At 38.5% G+C, this 15405-nt stretch overlaps 1 protein-coding gene across 1 annotated transcript; it reads left to right on the top strand.

The window, feature by feature from the left end:
* Position 1: 1 nt before the first annotated feature.
* Positions 2-14468, top strand: LOC117012875 (protein SCO1 homolog, mitochondrial). The gene is made up of 6 exons (XM_033089363.1): positions 2-320; positions 752-842; positions 3502-3699; positions 4469-4561; positions 8231-8346; positions 13532-14468. The coding sequence occupies exons 1-6, from the start codon at positions 33-35 to the stop codon at positions 13664-13666; spliced, it is 921 nt and encodes a 306-aa protein (XP_032945254.1). The 5' UTR covers positions 2-32; the 3' UTR covers positions 13667-14468.
* Positions 14469-15405: the final 937 nt, after the last annotated feature.

A 15405-nucleotide genomic window follows, 5' to 3' on the forward strand; every position in this document is an offset into this window, starting at 1 on the left:
GCGGGTCAAAGGAGGCGCGGTCTCCTAAGCTTATGGCGGGTCTGTTACTAAGTGGGGGCCGGATCATGGGGCTTCCGGGTGGTCAACTTTGGCCTCTCCTACCTCGCGGTCTCGGCGTTTGGGGTCAGGCACAGGGGACTGGGACCGCGAGGGTCTTGTTGAGGCAACTCTGCGCACGACGAGAGAAGTGGCGGGCCTCGGGGTTCGTCTGCAGCTGCCTGGGAAGCCGGCCCCTCAGCACTGCGATGCCGCCACCCCCGGGGACGTCAGGACCCGAATCGAAGGGCCGCGGGGACCCCACGCGCCCCTCGCAGCCCGGGGTGAGTGCACACCTGGAGCACTTCCTTTCCTCGTCGCTGCTGTCAGACAGCTCTGTCCCTCTTGGTCTTAACCTCAGAAACCAGTCGGCTTAGCCTGACATTGTCCGAAACTCAGCCGGCTCACCTGGGTCACAGAATCTCATCTCGCGTTTCTCTTGGTTTGCCGGTAGTTTCTGCCTAGAGAGAGAACTTGTTAGCCAACGCTCTCTCCACGCGCGGTTAAATACATACTCGAGCTGGGATTTTAGTTAGTTTTTGCGCCAAAAAATAAGTTTCAGTATTTTGTCATCCCAAAGTAACATGAAAACATTCTGTACATTTAACTAGATCAAAGCCTGTGAGTATGTATGTTAAAAACTGTAATAAATTTAGTATGATTAAATGTCTGCATCTTATTAGTATTTTTATGTTTGAAATCTCTGCCCCGGTAGCCTGTTTCCTGGAAGTCTTTAGCAGTCACATTTGCTATTGGAGGAGCTTTATTGGCTGGAATGAAGTACTTCAAGAAAGAAAAGACAGAGAGTAAGTAGATATCATCTGGTCAGCTCTGAATAACATTCGCCCTGGCTGTGGACTGGCATCTTTTTGTTGTTGTTTTTAAACTTTTTAATCTTGAAATAATTTCAGGTCTACAGAAGAGTTGGAAACATAGCATAGAAAGTTCCTATATACCTTTCACTTAGCTTCCCCTAATGTTAACATCTTATGTAGCCATGCCTCATTGATCAAAACTAAGAAATTAAAAATAGTATAGTAGTACTCACTAAAGTACCAACTTTATTTGTATTGCACCTGTTTTTCCATTGCCATTTATCTGTTCTAGGACACCACTGTCTAACAATATGAAAAGACTTACAGTAGGACAGATTTGAACGTGGGTAGTATGAAGTTCAGAGGGTATAAAGATGGTTAAGATGCAGTCCGGCCATTGAGGTGCATATGGTAGGGAGACAGACACAGAAGTAAAGGATTTTACTAGATGAGGTTCTGCCAGGCCAGAGGAAAGTTCAGGGTGCTCTGAAGGCCAAAGGAAGGTTCAACCCACTGCAAATCACTAAGTATCCGCAGAGGGAAAGGATGGAGGCTGACCATGGAAGACAGAGAGAGAGAAAGAATGCTAGGAACTGCTCTGGATATACACTTGAAGTGTTGAGAAATTATTTACAGGAACTTTATATTTTAGCGAATATTCCAGGACCTTTAAGATTTGGTTTAGAAGTTTCCAGCAAATCTTTAAAGTAACACTTAAATCTGTTTTGCTTTCCTTACTTTAGAATCTCTTTTGGTGTTATTATACAAAGGATAATGTTTAAATCTGGGAATGAGAATGCATAGGCTTTAGAATCTCTTTTGTATAACAAGTCGTGTTTTAGTGATATGATTTTTATATTCGGATGAGCAATTAAGTTCCTTTCACAATGAAACAAAACTAAAAACTAGGAAGGTGGTAGAGACACTTCTGGAAAATGCAAGCTTCTTTTGACTTAGTTTGGAATTTCACCTGGAATTAATAACTTTTTTATTAAAAAATGTGTTATGAAACAATTCGACAAGTGTTCCTAAAACATTTGAGAGTATTTGGTGACATGATGCCTTGCCGTCTCCAAGTACTATTGTATATTCCCTACAAATAAGGACATTCTCCAACATAATCACAATTCAACCATCAAAATCAGAAAATTAACACTGATATGTTACTGTGCAATCTTCAGACCTCAGTCAAGATCCAGTTCAGAACCACATCTCATACCTAGTTGTTACCTCTGTAGACTCCTTCAATCTACACGTGTAACAGACTTTCCATTCTTTACCTGACTATCATGACCTTGACACCTTTGAAGATTACAGGCCAGTCATTTTGTAGAAGGTCCCGTAGTTTTGGTTTGTCTGATGTTTCCTCATGATTAAATTTAGGTCATGTACTTTTGGCAGGAACATCACAAAAATGATGCTGTGTTCCCACTGTACCCAGTCAGGTGCCACACGATTTTGGTTTGTCCCATTACTGATAATGTTCAGTGATTAAGGCGGTGTCTGTCATGTCAGGCTTCTCTACCAAAAATGGAATTAATATGTATTTTGTGATGAATATGTAAATAATGTAAATATTCTGTATTATTTACTCACGTAAATATTCTGTTCCCCATCAAACACTTTATTTATATCAGTGTGGACTTACGATTTCCTATATATCCAATGTATTGTAATTTGTTATTCTCTTTATTTTAATGTTCGAATTATCCCAGATTGGTCAATGGGAGCCCCTTTGACCAGGCTTCTGTTTTCCTTTTGACATATCTCCAATATTCTTTGAGTTCTCCCTTAGTTCAGGCATAACAAGATGTTCCAGGCTTATGTTGTGCTTTCTCTGCCCCAGCCCTGATATCAGCCATTCCTCTAAAAAGCCCTGTTTCATTTTAGTGGAGGAGGATATTTAAAAGTCAGGATAAGAACTCATTGTTATTAGGGTGTGTCTGCTCCTGGCTCTTCTCAGTAGGCAGAGCTAGGAAAGATGTATAAATATAGATACAGATTAGATATAGATATAAAGATATATATATAGGGAGATGGCTCTCTGTATATATATACATATATATTTGCATCTAGATACATCTAGATAGAAACCATAAATTCACACCATAATTCCGATACTGCAAGGTTCATTCTAGTTTTCTGTTTCCATCATTCTGACTCCTTTTCCATTTATAACTCTTATCCCTAATATATTTACATATTTGATCAATTCATAGTAAGTAACTAAGATCTCATCACCGCTGTCCCTTCCCTGTGCCGCTGCCTCCAGCACACTCAGACTTCTAATGCCAAGCCACCCTACCTGCCCACGTGGGTCTACATGTTCTGCACTGCTGTGCCCCTCCCCCAACCATATTATGGCACACTTGTTGGCTTGATGGTATGACTTGTTCCAGAAGAGGAAGGAATATTTTCACCAGTTTCTTATAGTCCTTACAACATACCAGAGCACTTAATTTGATTCTGTTTTATGTTTATTTTTCTTACACGATTTTTTAAGCTTCTTGAAAACTGAGAATATTCTACACTTTATGCCCACACAGTCATGAGTATAATACGGACCATATATCAGGCATTTGAGTACCTGTGGTTAGATTGACTTTTTTTTTTTTTTTTTTTTTTATGTTTGTGTTTGTGTCTCTTTAAGAGCTGGAGAAGGAACGGCAGCGAAGCATTGGAAAACCTTTACTTGGGGGGCCGTTTTCCCTCATAACTCATACTGGAGAACCCAAAACTGATAAAGACTACCTGGGTCAGTGGGTATTGATTTATTTTGGTTTCACTCATTGTCCCGATATCTGTCCAGAAGAACTAGAAAAAATGATTCACGTCGTGGATGAAATAGGTAAGAAAGCCATCACTATAAAAGTATATGTTTACTTAATATCCTTAATGTTACTACGCTTTTCACATTTTTACTATTAGGTGGAGGGTTGCAGTTATGTGGTTTGTGAGAACATAAAATCTCAGCATTAGGCTTTTGTTGCTTTGAATCCTGTGACCCTATTTTCCAGCAAAGGAAGTTTGTGATGCTAAAACAGGTTGCTCAAGAATGTCACTGGTCTGGGCCTCCCTTACCTCTGCTTTGTGTTTCTTCCTTTTTTGTGGCCTTCCATCGACACTGCCATTGCCTTTTCCCGGTGACTGACGGTTAGACTAGAAGATCTGTGGTGTGACCTGTGATGCGCAGTCGGGGGCATTCAGTAGTACCAATGAGAAGGCAGGGTACATCCTTCTTAAAATGAATTGTTCCAAAATATTCAGTCCTTATGAATACCTTGCCCTTGAGGTGTGGTGGGGGGAAAAACCCTTCCAAGTACCCAGTTATTGGATTAGGAGACAGGATACCCAGAGAGTTGGTCCAGGTACCAGCATGCATGCAGTGCTGCCGGTGTTTGGTAGGATGTGTATGATTCTACCACAGATAGTGTAATGGATCTGTTCCTCCAAAGCCCATCCCATTCCCTTCCCCATCATGTAGCATCAGTGTTTGATGTGCCTCTATGTTTCCTTAACACCTTGCTGTGGCACTCACTGCACTGGACTGTAATTGCTGGTTTTCTTTGTCTTTTCCCTTTGGGTGTGAATACTGACCAACGAGAACTTTCTTTCAGATAGTATTCCAACTCTGCCAAATTTAACTCCTCTTTTCATCACTATTGACCCAGAGAGGGACACAAAAGAAGCCATTGCAAATTATGTGAAAGGTATGTTTCATTTGTAATACTTTGCATCTATTTAGCTCTTGCAGTTTTTGAAAGATAAGTTCACTTGAACCTTACAATGCCTTGTGAAATACGGAGGACAAATGGTATTATCACCAATTTTACTGGCAAATAAAAAGATGAGGCTCAGAGTTGTGACTATGGCTAGTAAGTAAATAAATAAAAAACAAATTAGATTTCTCAATTCCTAGTGCAGGGCTCTTTTTATTTTGTCACAGAGGAGGAATTGAACTTGGCCTTCATATAGCAACCAAGTTAACGGAGACTTGAATTGAGAGTAAAGACATCACTTCTAATTCCAGCTCTGTACTTCATTCTCTCCTTTGTCAAATTAAGACAAACGTACATATTGGGAGTACGGACATTGGGAAATTAAAATGAATTATTATATGTAAACACATTTTGAACTCATAGCATGTATTTTATAGATCCAAAACATTCATTATGACAGAAACACATAACTATTAATGAAAGAACTTCAAACCTCTCAACATGCAGGTTAAAACCTGTTAGAAGGTACTTTTAAAGACTAAATTTTGATAGAATTAAGGGTGAATACTTAGATTCCTATGAGGTTGGACAAATTGCTTAATTTGTCCAAATTCAAGTTTTTTCAGCTGAAAATGTGATGAGAATAAAAATCTGATCAGACAGGTTTTGTTCTTCTTATACTAGTGTGCAGAAAGTGGTGCTTAAAAAGCTGGGATTTAAATTTTAATTACGGTGAAATTGATTTAAGCTACTGGTGAGAAAGACTAATGAATAGTTTTATATTTTTATTATATGACACATTCTAATGCACGTATCCTCTAAAACTTTGAGATTATTTTAAAAATGTGTTTTTTGGAAGACCTGCTATATATTTTATGTAACAGATTGATTGCAATATAATCCATATCAAGTGTACATATTTAAAGTGTACAATTTGTTGCCTTTTGACATATGTATGTACTTGTGAAACCATCACCACAATCAAAAGTGAAAATATCCACCACCCCTAACAGTTTCCCTGTGCCCTTGCTAATCCCTCCCTCTTGCCCCTCCTGTTCACCCACCTCCCGTCTTCAGGCAACCACTGATCTGCTTTCTGTCCAGATAAATTACTCTGCATTTTCTAGAAGTTTATGTAAATAGAATTGAAGAGTACGTGCCCTTTTTTTGAAGGGCTTTTCTCAGCATAATTATTTTGAGAGTCATCCGTGTTGTAGCATGTGTCACTAGTTAGTTCATCTTTATGGCTAAGTAGCATCCCACGGATGGACATTGAAGCTATTTCCAGTTTTTGGCTATTGCAAATAAAGCTGCTAAGAGCATTCATATACAAGTCTTTGTATGGACACATGCTTTCATTTCTCTCCAGTAAATACCTAGGAGTGCAGTGGCTGGACCATGTGGTAGGTGTATGTTTAACTTTTTAAGAAACTGACAAACATTTTTCCAAAGTGCATGTGCATTTTTACATTCCTAGCAGTAGTGTATGAGCGTTCCAGCTCCTCCTCCATATCCTTGCCACACTTGATATGGTTAGTCCTTTTAATTTTAGTCACTTCAGTAGGTATTTAATGGTACCTCATTGTAGTTTTAATATGCGTTTCCCTAATGTTAAGCATCTTGTCATTCTGCTGTTTGCATACTATTTTCATGTTGCTGTCTCTTCACTTCCTTTGCCCATTTTATGGGGGCCGTTTATTTGTTATTATTTATATTCCTGGTGTAAGTTTTATCAGGTGTATGATTTGCCAGTATTTTCTCCCAGTCTATGGCTTGTCATTTTAGCCATGTCTTGAAGAACAATTTTCCATTTTGATGAAATCCAGTTTATAAGTTTGTTCTTGTGTAGATAATTCTTTTTGTTGTGTATGTAAGATATATTTGTATAACCCAAGGTTACACAGGTATATGTCTTCTTGAAGTTTTAGAGTTTTTAGTATATATAAGCAGAATTTATATCCACAGTTTGCAGGTTTGTCAGAAATTTGGGCAAGAGCATAGTTCTTTCCTAAAGCAATAAAAGGAAGGTACAACTCATTAGATGACGAATGATTTCCAATTTAAATGTGTGTTATATTGGCAATCATTTTTCATCACACATTAACCAAACTGTAAATATCCCCAGATGAATAGACACCTGAGTTACTGTGTCTAACTAAAATACTGAAACCTTATCATCATATTCTTCAACAGCACCTATGTATAGTGATTGATAACATAATCATTATTAATTACATTTTGGAGGGATTTTAAAGTGAGTAAGTTGGTACTTAAAAAATTATTGCAATTCAATTTGTTAAAGAGGTTTGGATGTGCAAATAATTCGGGCTTAATTCACCTCTCTCTTCATTTACTCATAGAGTGGAAAAGAAAGACTAACCATCTTTCTTTTTCAGTACCTGAACAATTTTTCAATTTAGAATGAATTAGTCCAAGGCTTGAAAATAGATTTTCTCTACCTTTGGAAGAAGGTACTGCTGTTAAATGTTGGACTCTCATCTCAGTCTGATGAATCCAGGTGTTTTAAGTGACTTTCACCAGCTTACTTACATAAATTCCAAAAGCTTAACAGCAAATACATACAATGAGATTATTTGCTGGAAACTGAGATACAGATATTTTGACCTGGTATGAACTAATTGTGAAGCAAACTTTTTTCTCATGATGCAGTGAAAAACTATAGTGCTTAACTCATGGTAATATCTTTAAATTTCAGCATATCTCAGAACTACTTTAACTATTTAAAAACAACTAAATTAATAGAAAATGTGATTTAAATAACTAGCATATATTACCTCCAGATCTCTACTAGATAGTTATGAAAGGTTTACATGATAGATTACAAAGAACAGCTATTGGTTTCATAGATCTTCTCTATTAATGTCCTGTTTTCAATTTCATTGATTTCTGCTCTAATTCTATTCTTCTCCTTATTTTGGATTTAATTTGCTCTTTTATAGTTTCCTGAGGTAGAAACTTACATTGTTGATTTCAGATCTTGTTTCCTTTTTTAAAAATTTTTTAAAATTAAAGTTTATTGGGGTGACAATGGTTAGTAAAGTTACATAGGTTTCAGGTGTACAATTCTGTAATACATCATCTGTATATCACATTGTGTGTTCACCACCCAGAGTCAGTTCTCCTTCCATCACCATATATTTGATCCCTTTTACCTTCATCTACCACCCCGCTCCCCCTTACCCTCTGGTAACCATTAAACTATTTCTGTGTCTGAGTTTTTGTTTGTTTGTTTTTTGTTTTCTAATATATACATTCAATGCTATAAATTTCCCTCTCAAGCACTGCTTTTGCTGCATCCCACAAATTTTGATGAGTTGTGTTTGCATTTTCATATTTCAAAGTACTTTTTACATTCTCTTGAGGTTTCCTTTTTGGTCCATGTGTTATTTAGAAGTGTGTTTAATCTCTAGTATTTTGGGATTTTCCAGATATCGTTCTGTTACTGATTTCCAGTTTAATTTCAACGTGACATATATTACAAAGGAGAATTTTCATTTGTTCTGTGTGAATTTCTTTTCCTTTGATACATGAGGCAATGTTTAGGGACTCAGGGAGAAAGTGGCAATAGGGCTGCTTTATAACTAATACTATTTTTTGAGGTGGAATGGTTGTTTTGCATACTTCTCATTTTTCGTTTAGAATTTTCTCCCAAACTGGTTGGCTTGACGGGCAGAAAAGAAGAGATTGATCAAGTGGCCAGAGCTTACCGAGTGTATTACAGCCCTGGCCCCAAGGATGAAGATGAGGATTACATAGTAAGTAAACACTCAGTTCTCAACCCTTGGGCCAGCTCCCAGGTCCCAGACAGTCGTAGAGCTATAAGTGACAACTGCGTTTAGAGATGAAAGAAAACCTAAGGTTATTGCAAATTCCTTAGGAATTAGGAATATTTAAAAGTATAGTAGAAGTATAATTTTTTTGAGGGTGCTTGTTTAATTTATATTCACTGTTCTCATAATTTAATTGCCTGTTTTTCTTTTGTAGTGGCACATAAAATTAGAGGGCGCTATAAAATCAGTGGTGTCTTAGAATCATTTGGCTACCAGGAAATAAAGAGAAGCGTCGTTTGGGGGCAAAGCTTATTTTAGTTTATAAACATTATATTGGTTCTCCCTGTGTGCCTACTGAAAAGGTACTGTGCCTACTGAAATATGCTACTTTTTGAGAAGCAGTGTTAGGCCATGGGTAACTGCATTGTGGGTTGAATGAGTAAGAATTCTGAAAAGCAAGAGAAAAGATGAAAGAAAGCATAGGCAGAAAGACTTTCAATAAGATGGTGTTTTTCACATCAACTATATACTTTGCATAACTAGGTGTTTAAGATACGCTTTTTAATGATAAAGAACAAATTCCATAAAGCTGCACTTCTGTAGCTCATCCATTAAAGAGCTGTCTTTACGTTCATCAGCAGCACTGCCCCCAGGAGCCCTAGGCTAAGGCCCAAGTTCCTTTGTTCCTTTTCTTATCAGTGGTTTCACAGTGAAGCACCAACAAAGGCCATAAGCATTGCCCCGTCCAGTTTCCTTCTTAATATGGACATTCTTTCCCATCACATTAAGAGTTGACATTGTATTATATTTTAGTATCATTTCAGTTTTTTCCTCAGTTGTCATTGCCTGGTTTCTCCCTGTTACATTGGTTGGACAAAGTGATTAATAATAAGAGGTTTTCCATCTACAAAGCTGGTTTTGTAGAAAGAAAGACAGACAGCACCTTGAATCATTGATCTGCCAGCTACACCGTGGCCAGTTCCCAAGAGCGATATGCAGAGGGACATCTCACTGTGGTGTCTCCATCACCTTTGAACCTGGAGCATATTGTGTGCCCCTGTAGCCTACCCCCTAAATTGGAAACAGGCTTCCAGTCCCTTTGCCTTAAGCCCACACACCATAGTCTTATTTTTCAGTTCTGCTTAATCATTTAGGGAAACTTGGACTCATGGGAGAAAAAAACAAGAAAAATTAGCATTTTTCTGTAAACGCTAAGTTTAAAGAAGGTGGAAGGACCGCACTGTGGCTTCCTCTTCTTGCACCAGCAGCATGAGAAGAATGAGAGAAGAGGAGAGGGGAGCAATGGTCGAGAGAGGAAGCCATGGAAAAAACTTTCCAAAGTTACTTACTCTTCCTATAAAAGAGTTACCTGCTCTGGTTTTGAGTTTAGCTTATGATGATAGTAGGAGCAGGTGAGCTAATCAGTGTGACTTCCAGTGTTCAGTGAGTTTTATTAAGTTGTCTAAATATATACAATTGTAAACTAGATACTCCTTAGTCTTGTGCTAATAGTTCATGATTCTAAAGTCAAAACGAGATTTTACAAATAAAACCAACCAACCTGTAAAACTCAATTAAAACAGCCAGTGAAAGTAACAAGAGATATTTGCTGAAACCAAAGCACTGCTCACCACAGGAGTGTGGTTTGCGTTGGACTAGCAGATACCCAACTGTATTATCAACTGCCCCTTGCAATTTTTTATTTTATGTATTTTTAAATTTCTGTTGGTGAATATTGGGGAACATTGTGTTTTTCCAGGGCCCATCAGCTCCAAGTCAAGTCATTTTTTCAGTCTAGTTGTGGAGGGTGCAGCTCAGCTCCAGGTCAAGACTTTTTCAGTCTAGTTGTGGAGGGCGCAACTCACTGGCCCATGTGGGAATCAAACTGGCAACCTTGGTGTTATGAGCACTGTGCTCTAACCACTGAGCCAACTGCACCCCCCCTGGAATTTTTTAATTTAAAATGCTTTGAAACCTTTGATTATGTAGTCTACATTGGTTGATCTTGACTCAGCAAGAATACATCATTTTCTTATCTGCCTGTAACCAGTAGTGTATAGCAAGGGGCCAGTGAGATCATAAACATAAACACAGGTTTGGGCACTGAGGTTTTACTGTGAAGGTAATCCAGAATATGAATTTTTTTAATATTAAAAATGGAAATGCAAATATTTAAGCCTTATGGAGACTTCTTGAACACTGTAGAATATATCCTAGACCCCATTTTGAAAAATACTTGTCTACTGCTGTAAGAATTTGACATTTTGATAAGAATCAGTTCATTGCTATACATTTGCTAAATCAACCAATAGAGGGAGACTCTCACCAGCTTCCTTGGTTTTTCATTAGTGGGACTTCTGTCTTTTGAGGTCACAGAGTTTCCACATACCATCCACAAGATGGTATGGGGAACTGCTATTGAGATTTAAGGACCTGCAAGGAGTGAGGAAGTAGCTTAAAGGATGAGGTATGATGGAATGAGATTTTCTTAATCTGAACAGCAGAAAAAGGTAAGCTGGGTTTTGAACGCTAGTGGGATCCTTATATTGATGCCATAATATATGTTAACTGGGTATGCCAATCATTTAGGATCCCACTGAAAGCTAAATGTGGACATCATTGCAGTGTGTGTGTGTGTGTGTGTGTGTGTGTGTAAAATATTACATTACTTTGTAAGTAGTACCTAGAAACTACTTTTGACAATGATTATAAATGGCTTTCAAACCTAAGAAAAGATGTTCAGTTTCACTCATAATAAAATAAATGTGGATTGTATAATGTGATGCTATTTTTCACCTGTTAGATCAGCAGAGGTCAAAAATTTGAAATACATTGTCAAAATCTAATTTGGGAAAAGAGGAACTATAATGTTGGAATGAATTTGGAATGACAGGCACTTTCATGCATTGTTGATAGGAACACCCTCTTCAGAGGGCAGTTTGTCAGTATCTATCAACATTTAAAGTAGAATACTTTTCAGGTTAGAGATCCTACTTTTTGGAATTTATCCTACAGATATACCCTACAGCATTGTTTGCAAAAAATCTGAAAACCAAACCATTTTTTAAAAGGCTACTATATATGTGCTGATATAGAACAATGTCCAAAATATCGTTAAATGAGAAAACAAGTATAGTATATTTTCACTTCTGTGTAAACTTAAATAGGTGATAGATGATAAAAGAAATGAGTGGCTATCTACACACACTAATAAATGCAGAGAATTTCTCTGGAAGGATACAGAAGGACCTGGCGGCAGTGGTTCCTTCTGAGGAGAACTGAGGATTCTGGGAGTCTGGAAGGGATATGAGTTTACTCTATATTCTTTTGTTCTTTTTTGTAAGCATATATTTTCAAAAAGTAAAAGTTATATACGTGCGTGTGTGTGTGTGTAAATGCACATTAGAAAAACTGAGTTGTTACCCTCCAGTAGAATTCCAGTAGAGATAGTGGCAACATTGTGATATGAAAAGAGTGTGGATTTTGAAGTTGGACAGATCTAAGTTCTAAACTTAGGTATGGCACTTACCAATTCTATAACTCACCCTCTCGAGCCTATTTTATCTGTTGTAGAGGAGTATGAAACGTGTCTCCTGGGTTAAGATGGCACGTGAAAGAGCTTGTCAATAAGTGCTGGTTCTTTTTCTCTACCAGGAACTACTAGAACTTTTAAGTTCTCTATGTTAGAAACAGATGGCAATTTGCTCTGCTCACACCTAAATGGACATTGAGACTTGACAATTGAAAAGTTTGACAGATACAGATAGAACAATAGTTTTATTATGTATTAGAAAGTGATTTATATCAAGGACACTCATAAAATAAGTCCAAAACACTGCAATTATATTTTTTAAGGGAGAGAGAGAGAGAATAGAGAAAAGGAAGGAATAGGAAGAAAGAGAGATGTAAGCTACAGGGTAAGGTTTGAAGAGCGAACTAGAGACCTAATTCTGACTTACATGTTTCAAATGTGTGGAGAGACACAGATGCCCTGTCCTACTCCTGCAGTAAATTGTTCCAAAACACATGAAATCAGCAGCTGTTTGAGCTCTCTTGGTGTACATTCTTTCCTTGTGTGAGTGGGCAAGTGGCTCTTTCCATTTGCTATCTCTTTATGAATGTGTGTATATTAAAAAATAATAACCTCACAGACCTATAATGTGCGTTAGGGTATATTTGGGGGATGTCTTGAGTTTGGTATGTATGATCACATTCCCGTCTTTTTTTAGTCTTGCCAAGTAGCAATCAAGCCTGCAGTAAATTCCAAGGACTCCAAATTCCAAGTCTTGTGCTCATTTAAAATTGGGTTTTGCGGAAGCATAGAACTAAAAAAATCCTGATGACGAATCTAAATTTACGTTAGAGCTAGGAATGTTTCGAGAACTTTGCCAGGAAAATGAATAGTGGATTTAAAATGATTCCTGAGGTGGAACATTTATGGCTCCTCAGGAGATTCCAGGTGATTTACATCAGATAGGTGGTTCAGTGTACTATAAAAATTTCCCAGGGGAGAAAAATACTTGTTTTCATGTTTCCATTTGAATCACTGATATCAGGACTGAATACTGAGTTAGAATTTATAAATTATATATTTAGTAGTTTTCTGGTTTCTTCTCATAAAACTTGGTAAGCAGAATTTAGGTGGTAATGAATGACAACCACTTCTTCCTCAGACAAAGGAACCCAAAATATCCCCAAGAACTTATTAAAGAAAGTGCTTTTTTCCCAACACCTTTCATTCCATGTGCTCTCTCTGTATAATACGGTTAAGGGGTCAGATGACATATTCTTCACGTAAACGTAAGCTCTTTGCAAGCACGCATTGTTGTCCCACAGCATTGACTTTTATGAAGGCCTGTGGTAGCCGTTTCTTAGAAGTGAATTCTTTTCTCAGAGAGTGTGTTGTTAAGGATTGAACCAAAAGAAATCCAAGTTCTAGTTGATGTCTCAAGCAGGAGTCAGTGCAGATTTCTGGAACACAAAAGATTTTAGATAATTTGTCACTGTGAATTTACGATGAAGGGCTTAGGCCCATTCCATAAATAATAGGTGCCACCAAAGTTATTTAAGCATTAATGTGAAGTTCTCTCATCCTGCAACATTTATTCTGTAAAATAAGCAGCTTATTTTGGTAATCTTTTTGTCACCCCTCTCCCCCTTTTCTCTGCAGGTGGATCATACAATAATAATGTACTTGATTGGGCCAGATGGTGAGTTTCTTGATTATTTTGGCCAGAACAAGAAGAATGCAGAAATAGCTGGTTCAATTGCTGCACACATGAGGGCACACAGGAAAAAGAGGTAGCCAAAGCAGCATTGCCAGCTCAGTGTTCACTTGCTAAAGAGGAAGGAAGCTTTGTCTCCCATAGGAGCCAACATGCATACATATACATATGTGCAACCTACAGAATGGCCTTCAGACCATGAGAACATCTATATTTTGGACTGGACATGTTACCCTGGGGATCGGCCGACATAGATTCTTGGAACAGTAACAGTTACAATCCAAAGCCTCCCAAATATCCACTGCCAGACCGGAGGACCAAGTTAATGTGCATCCAGGGGGATGGACCTCAGGGAAGGACACAGCCTGGAGAGACCCAGCCGCGGTGTGTCCGCATGTGAGCAGGCCCTCTGATCACCGTTGCTGCCTCTCCAGTGTCTGGGACCCTTGCTCATACAGGCTATGGGACTGAGTTTTCAGGAAGAATGCAAATTCCATAATGCTGTTGCTTCCCCCTTTGAGTTCTTGGTGGCTGATAACAGTCAAATCAGGCTCTCTGCCATTCAAAGTTAATCTTTATACTTAAAAGCATAAGTGTAGTCTTCCCTGTTGAGGAATATCACTGTCAGGCTTGCATTGCATTCCTCTGTCAGCAAGTGCTGATTTGACTAATGAAGAGGAAATCTATTGTTGAAGAAAGCCATTAGATTAGTTTCCCTAGGGATCTTCTATGTGATTTTTAGCCGAATGATGTGCCAGGTTTGCAATGACATACCAAAATGAAAGGAGGATATTGATCATGAGTGTGATACAGAGTGATTTTCTGCCTATACTGGATTGTACTGTGTGTGAAATAAACGTGTGTTCAGTTTTGTAACTTGAACAAGCATGACCTTTCTACTGGGTGAAGAGGGTGTGCATCGATGGCAGCACACAGCTCTCAGGGCAGAGACCCACAGAGCCAAGTGGGTGGGTAGGTGGGTGCTTGTTCAAGTGCAGGTTCCTAGGCCTGGAACTGCATTCACTGAATTTGGGGTCGGGTGCAGAGACCTGCATTCTTAACAGACACTCCAAGGCACTCAGATGCTGGTGGCCTGGCCTGGGGACCATGCCTTGAGAAAATTTTGTGAGGAAACAAGATTTTGATGTGACTGAGTGAAGACTTGACCTATCTTTTGGTGGTGTACACACAGCCATTCAGGAAAATGATTGTCAAGTGATGGAATGAATCTTGGCTTTTGTTCCTGAATTTCACTTGCCTGGTGCTTGGGATCAACTATCACCCTTTTCCACCTGAAGCTGCTGCCTAGGGCAAAGTTCTCTGAAAATTCTTCAGTAGATCCTAAGCAGGTATAGTGCCCTGTCAGATAATAGTTTCTCTTTGCACATCGGTTATGTTTCACATGCCCATGATGCCGGCCAGTCTCTTGGTCTTAAATTTTCTTCTCAAGAGTTATGTTAAACCTACTATAAATACTTATGTCGAAATACGCGAAAAAGAAAAATCATAAACTCTTTAGTGATTGTGGGCTGAATTGTGTCCCCCAGAATTTGTATGTTGAAGTCCTAAATCCCAGGACCTCAGAATGTGACTGTTTGGAGATAGGGTCTTTAAAGGGGTAATTAAGTTAAACTGAGGCTGTCAGGGTGGGCCCTGATCCAATATGACTGGTGTTCTTATAAGAGGAAAATAAGGACACAGATACATCCGGAGAAGACTGTGAAGACCCAGAGACCTCCAGAAGAAACCATTCCTTCTGATACCTTGATCTCAGACTTCTAGCCTCCAAAACAGTAAATGTCTGTTTAAGCCACCCAGT

This window comes from Rhinolophus ferrumequinum, chromosome 21, assembly GCF_004115265.2.
Source record: "Rhinolophus ferrumequinum isolate MPI-CBG mRhiFer1 chromosome 21, mRhiFer1_v1.p, whole genome shotgun sequence".
NCBI classification, from domain to species: domain Eukaryota; kingdom Metazoa; phylum Chordata; class Mammalia; order Chiroptera; family Rhinolophidae; genus Rhinolophus; species Rhinolophus ferrumequinum.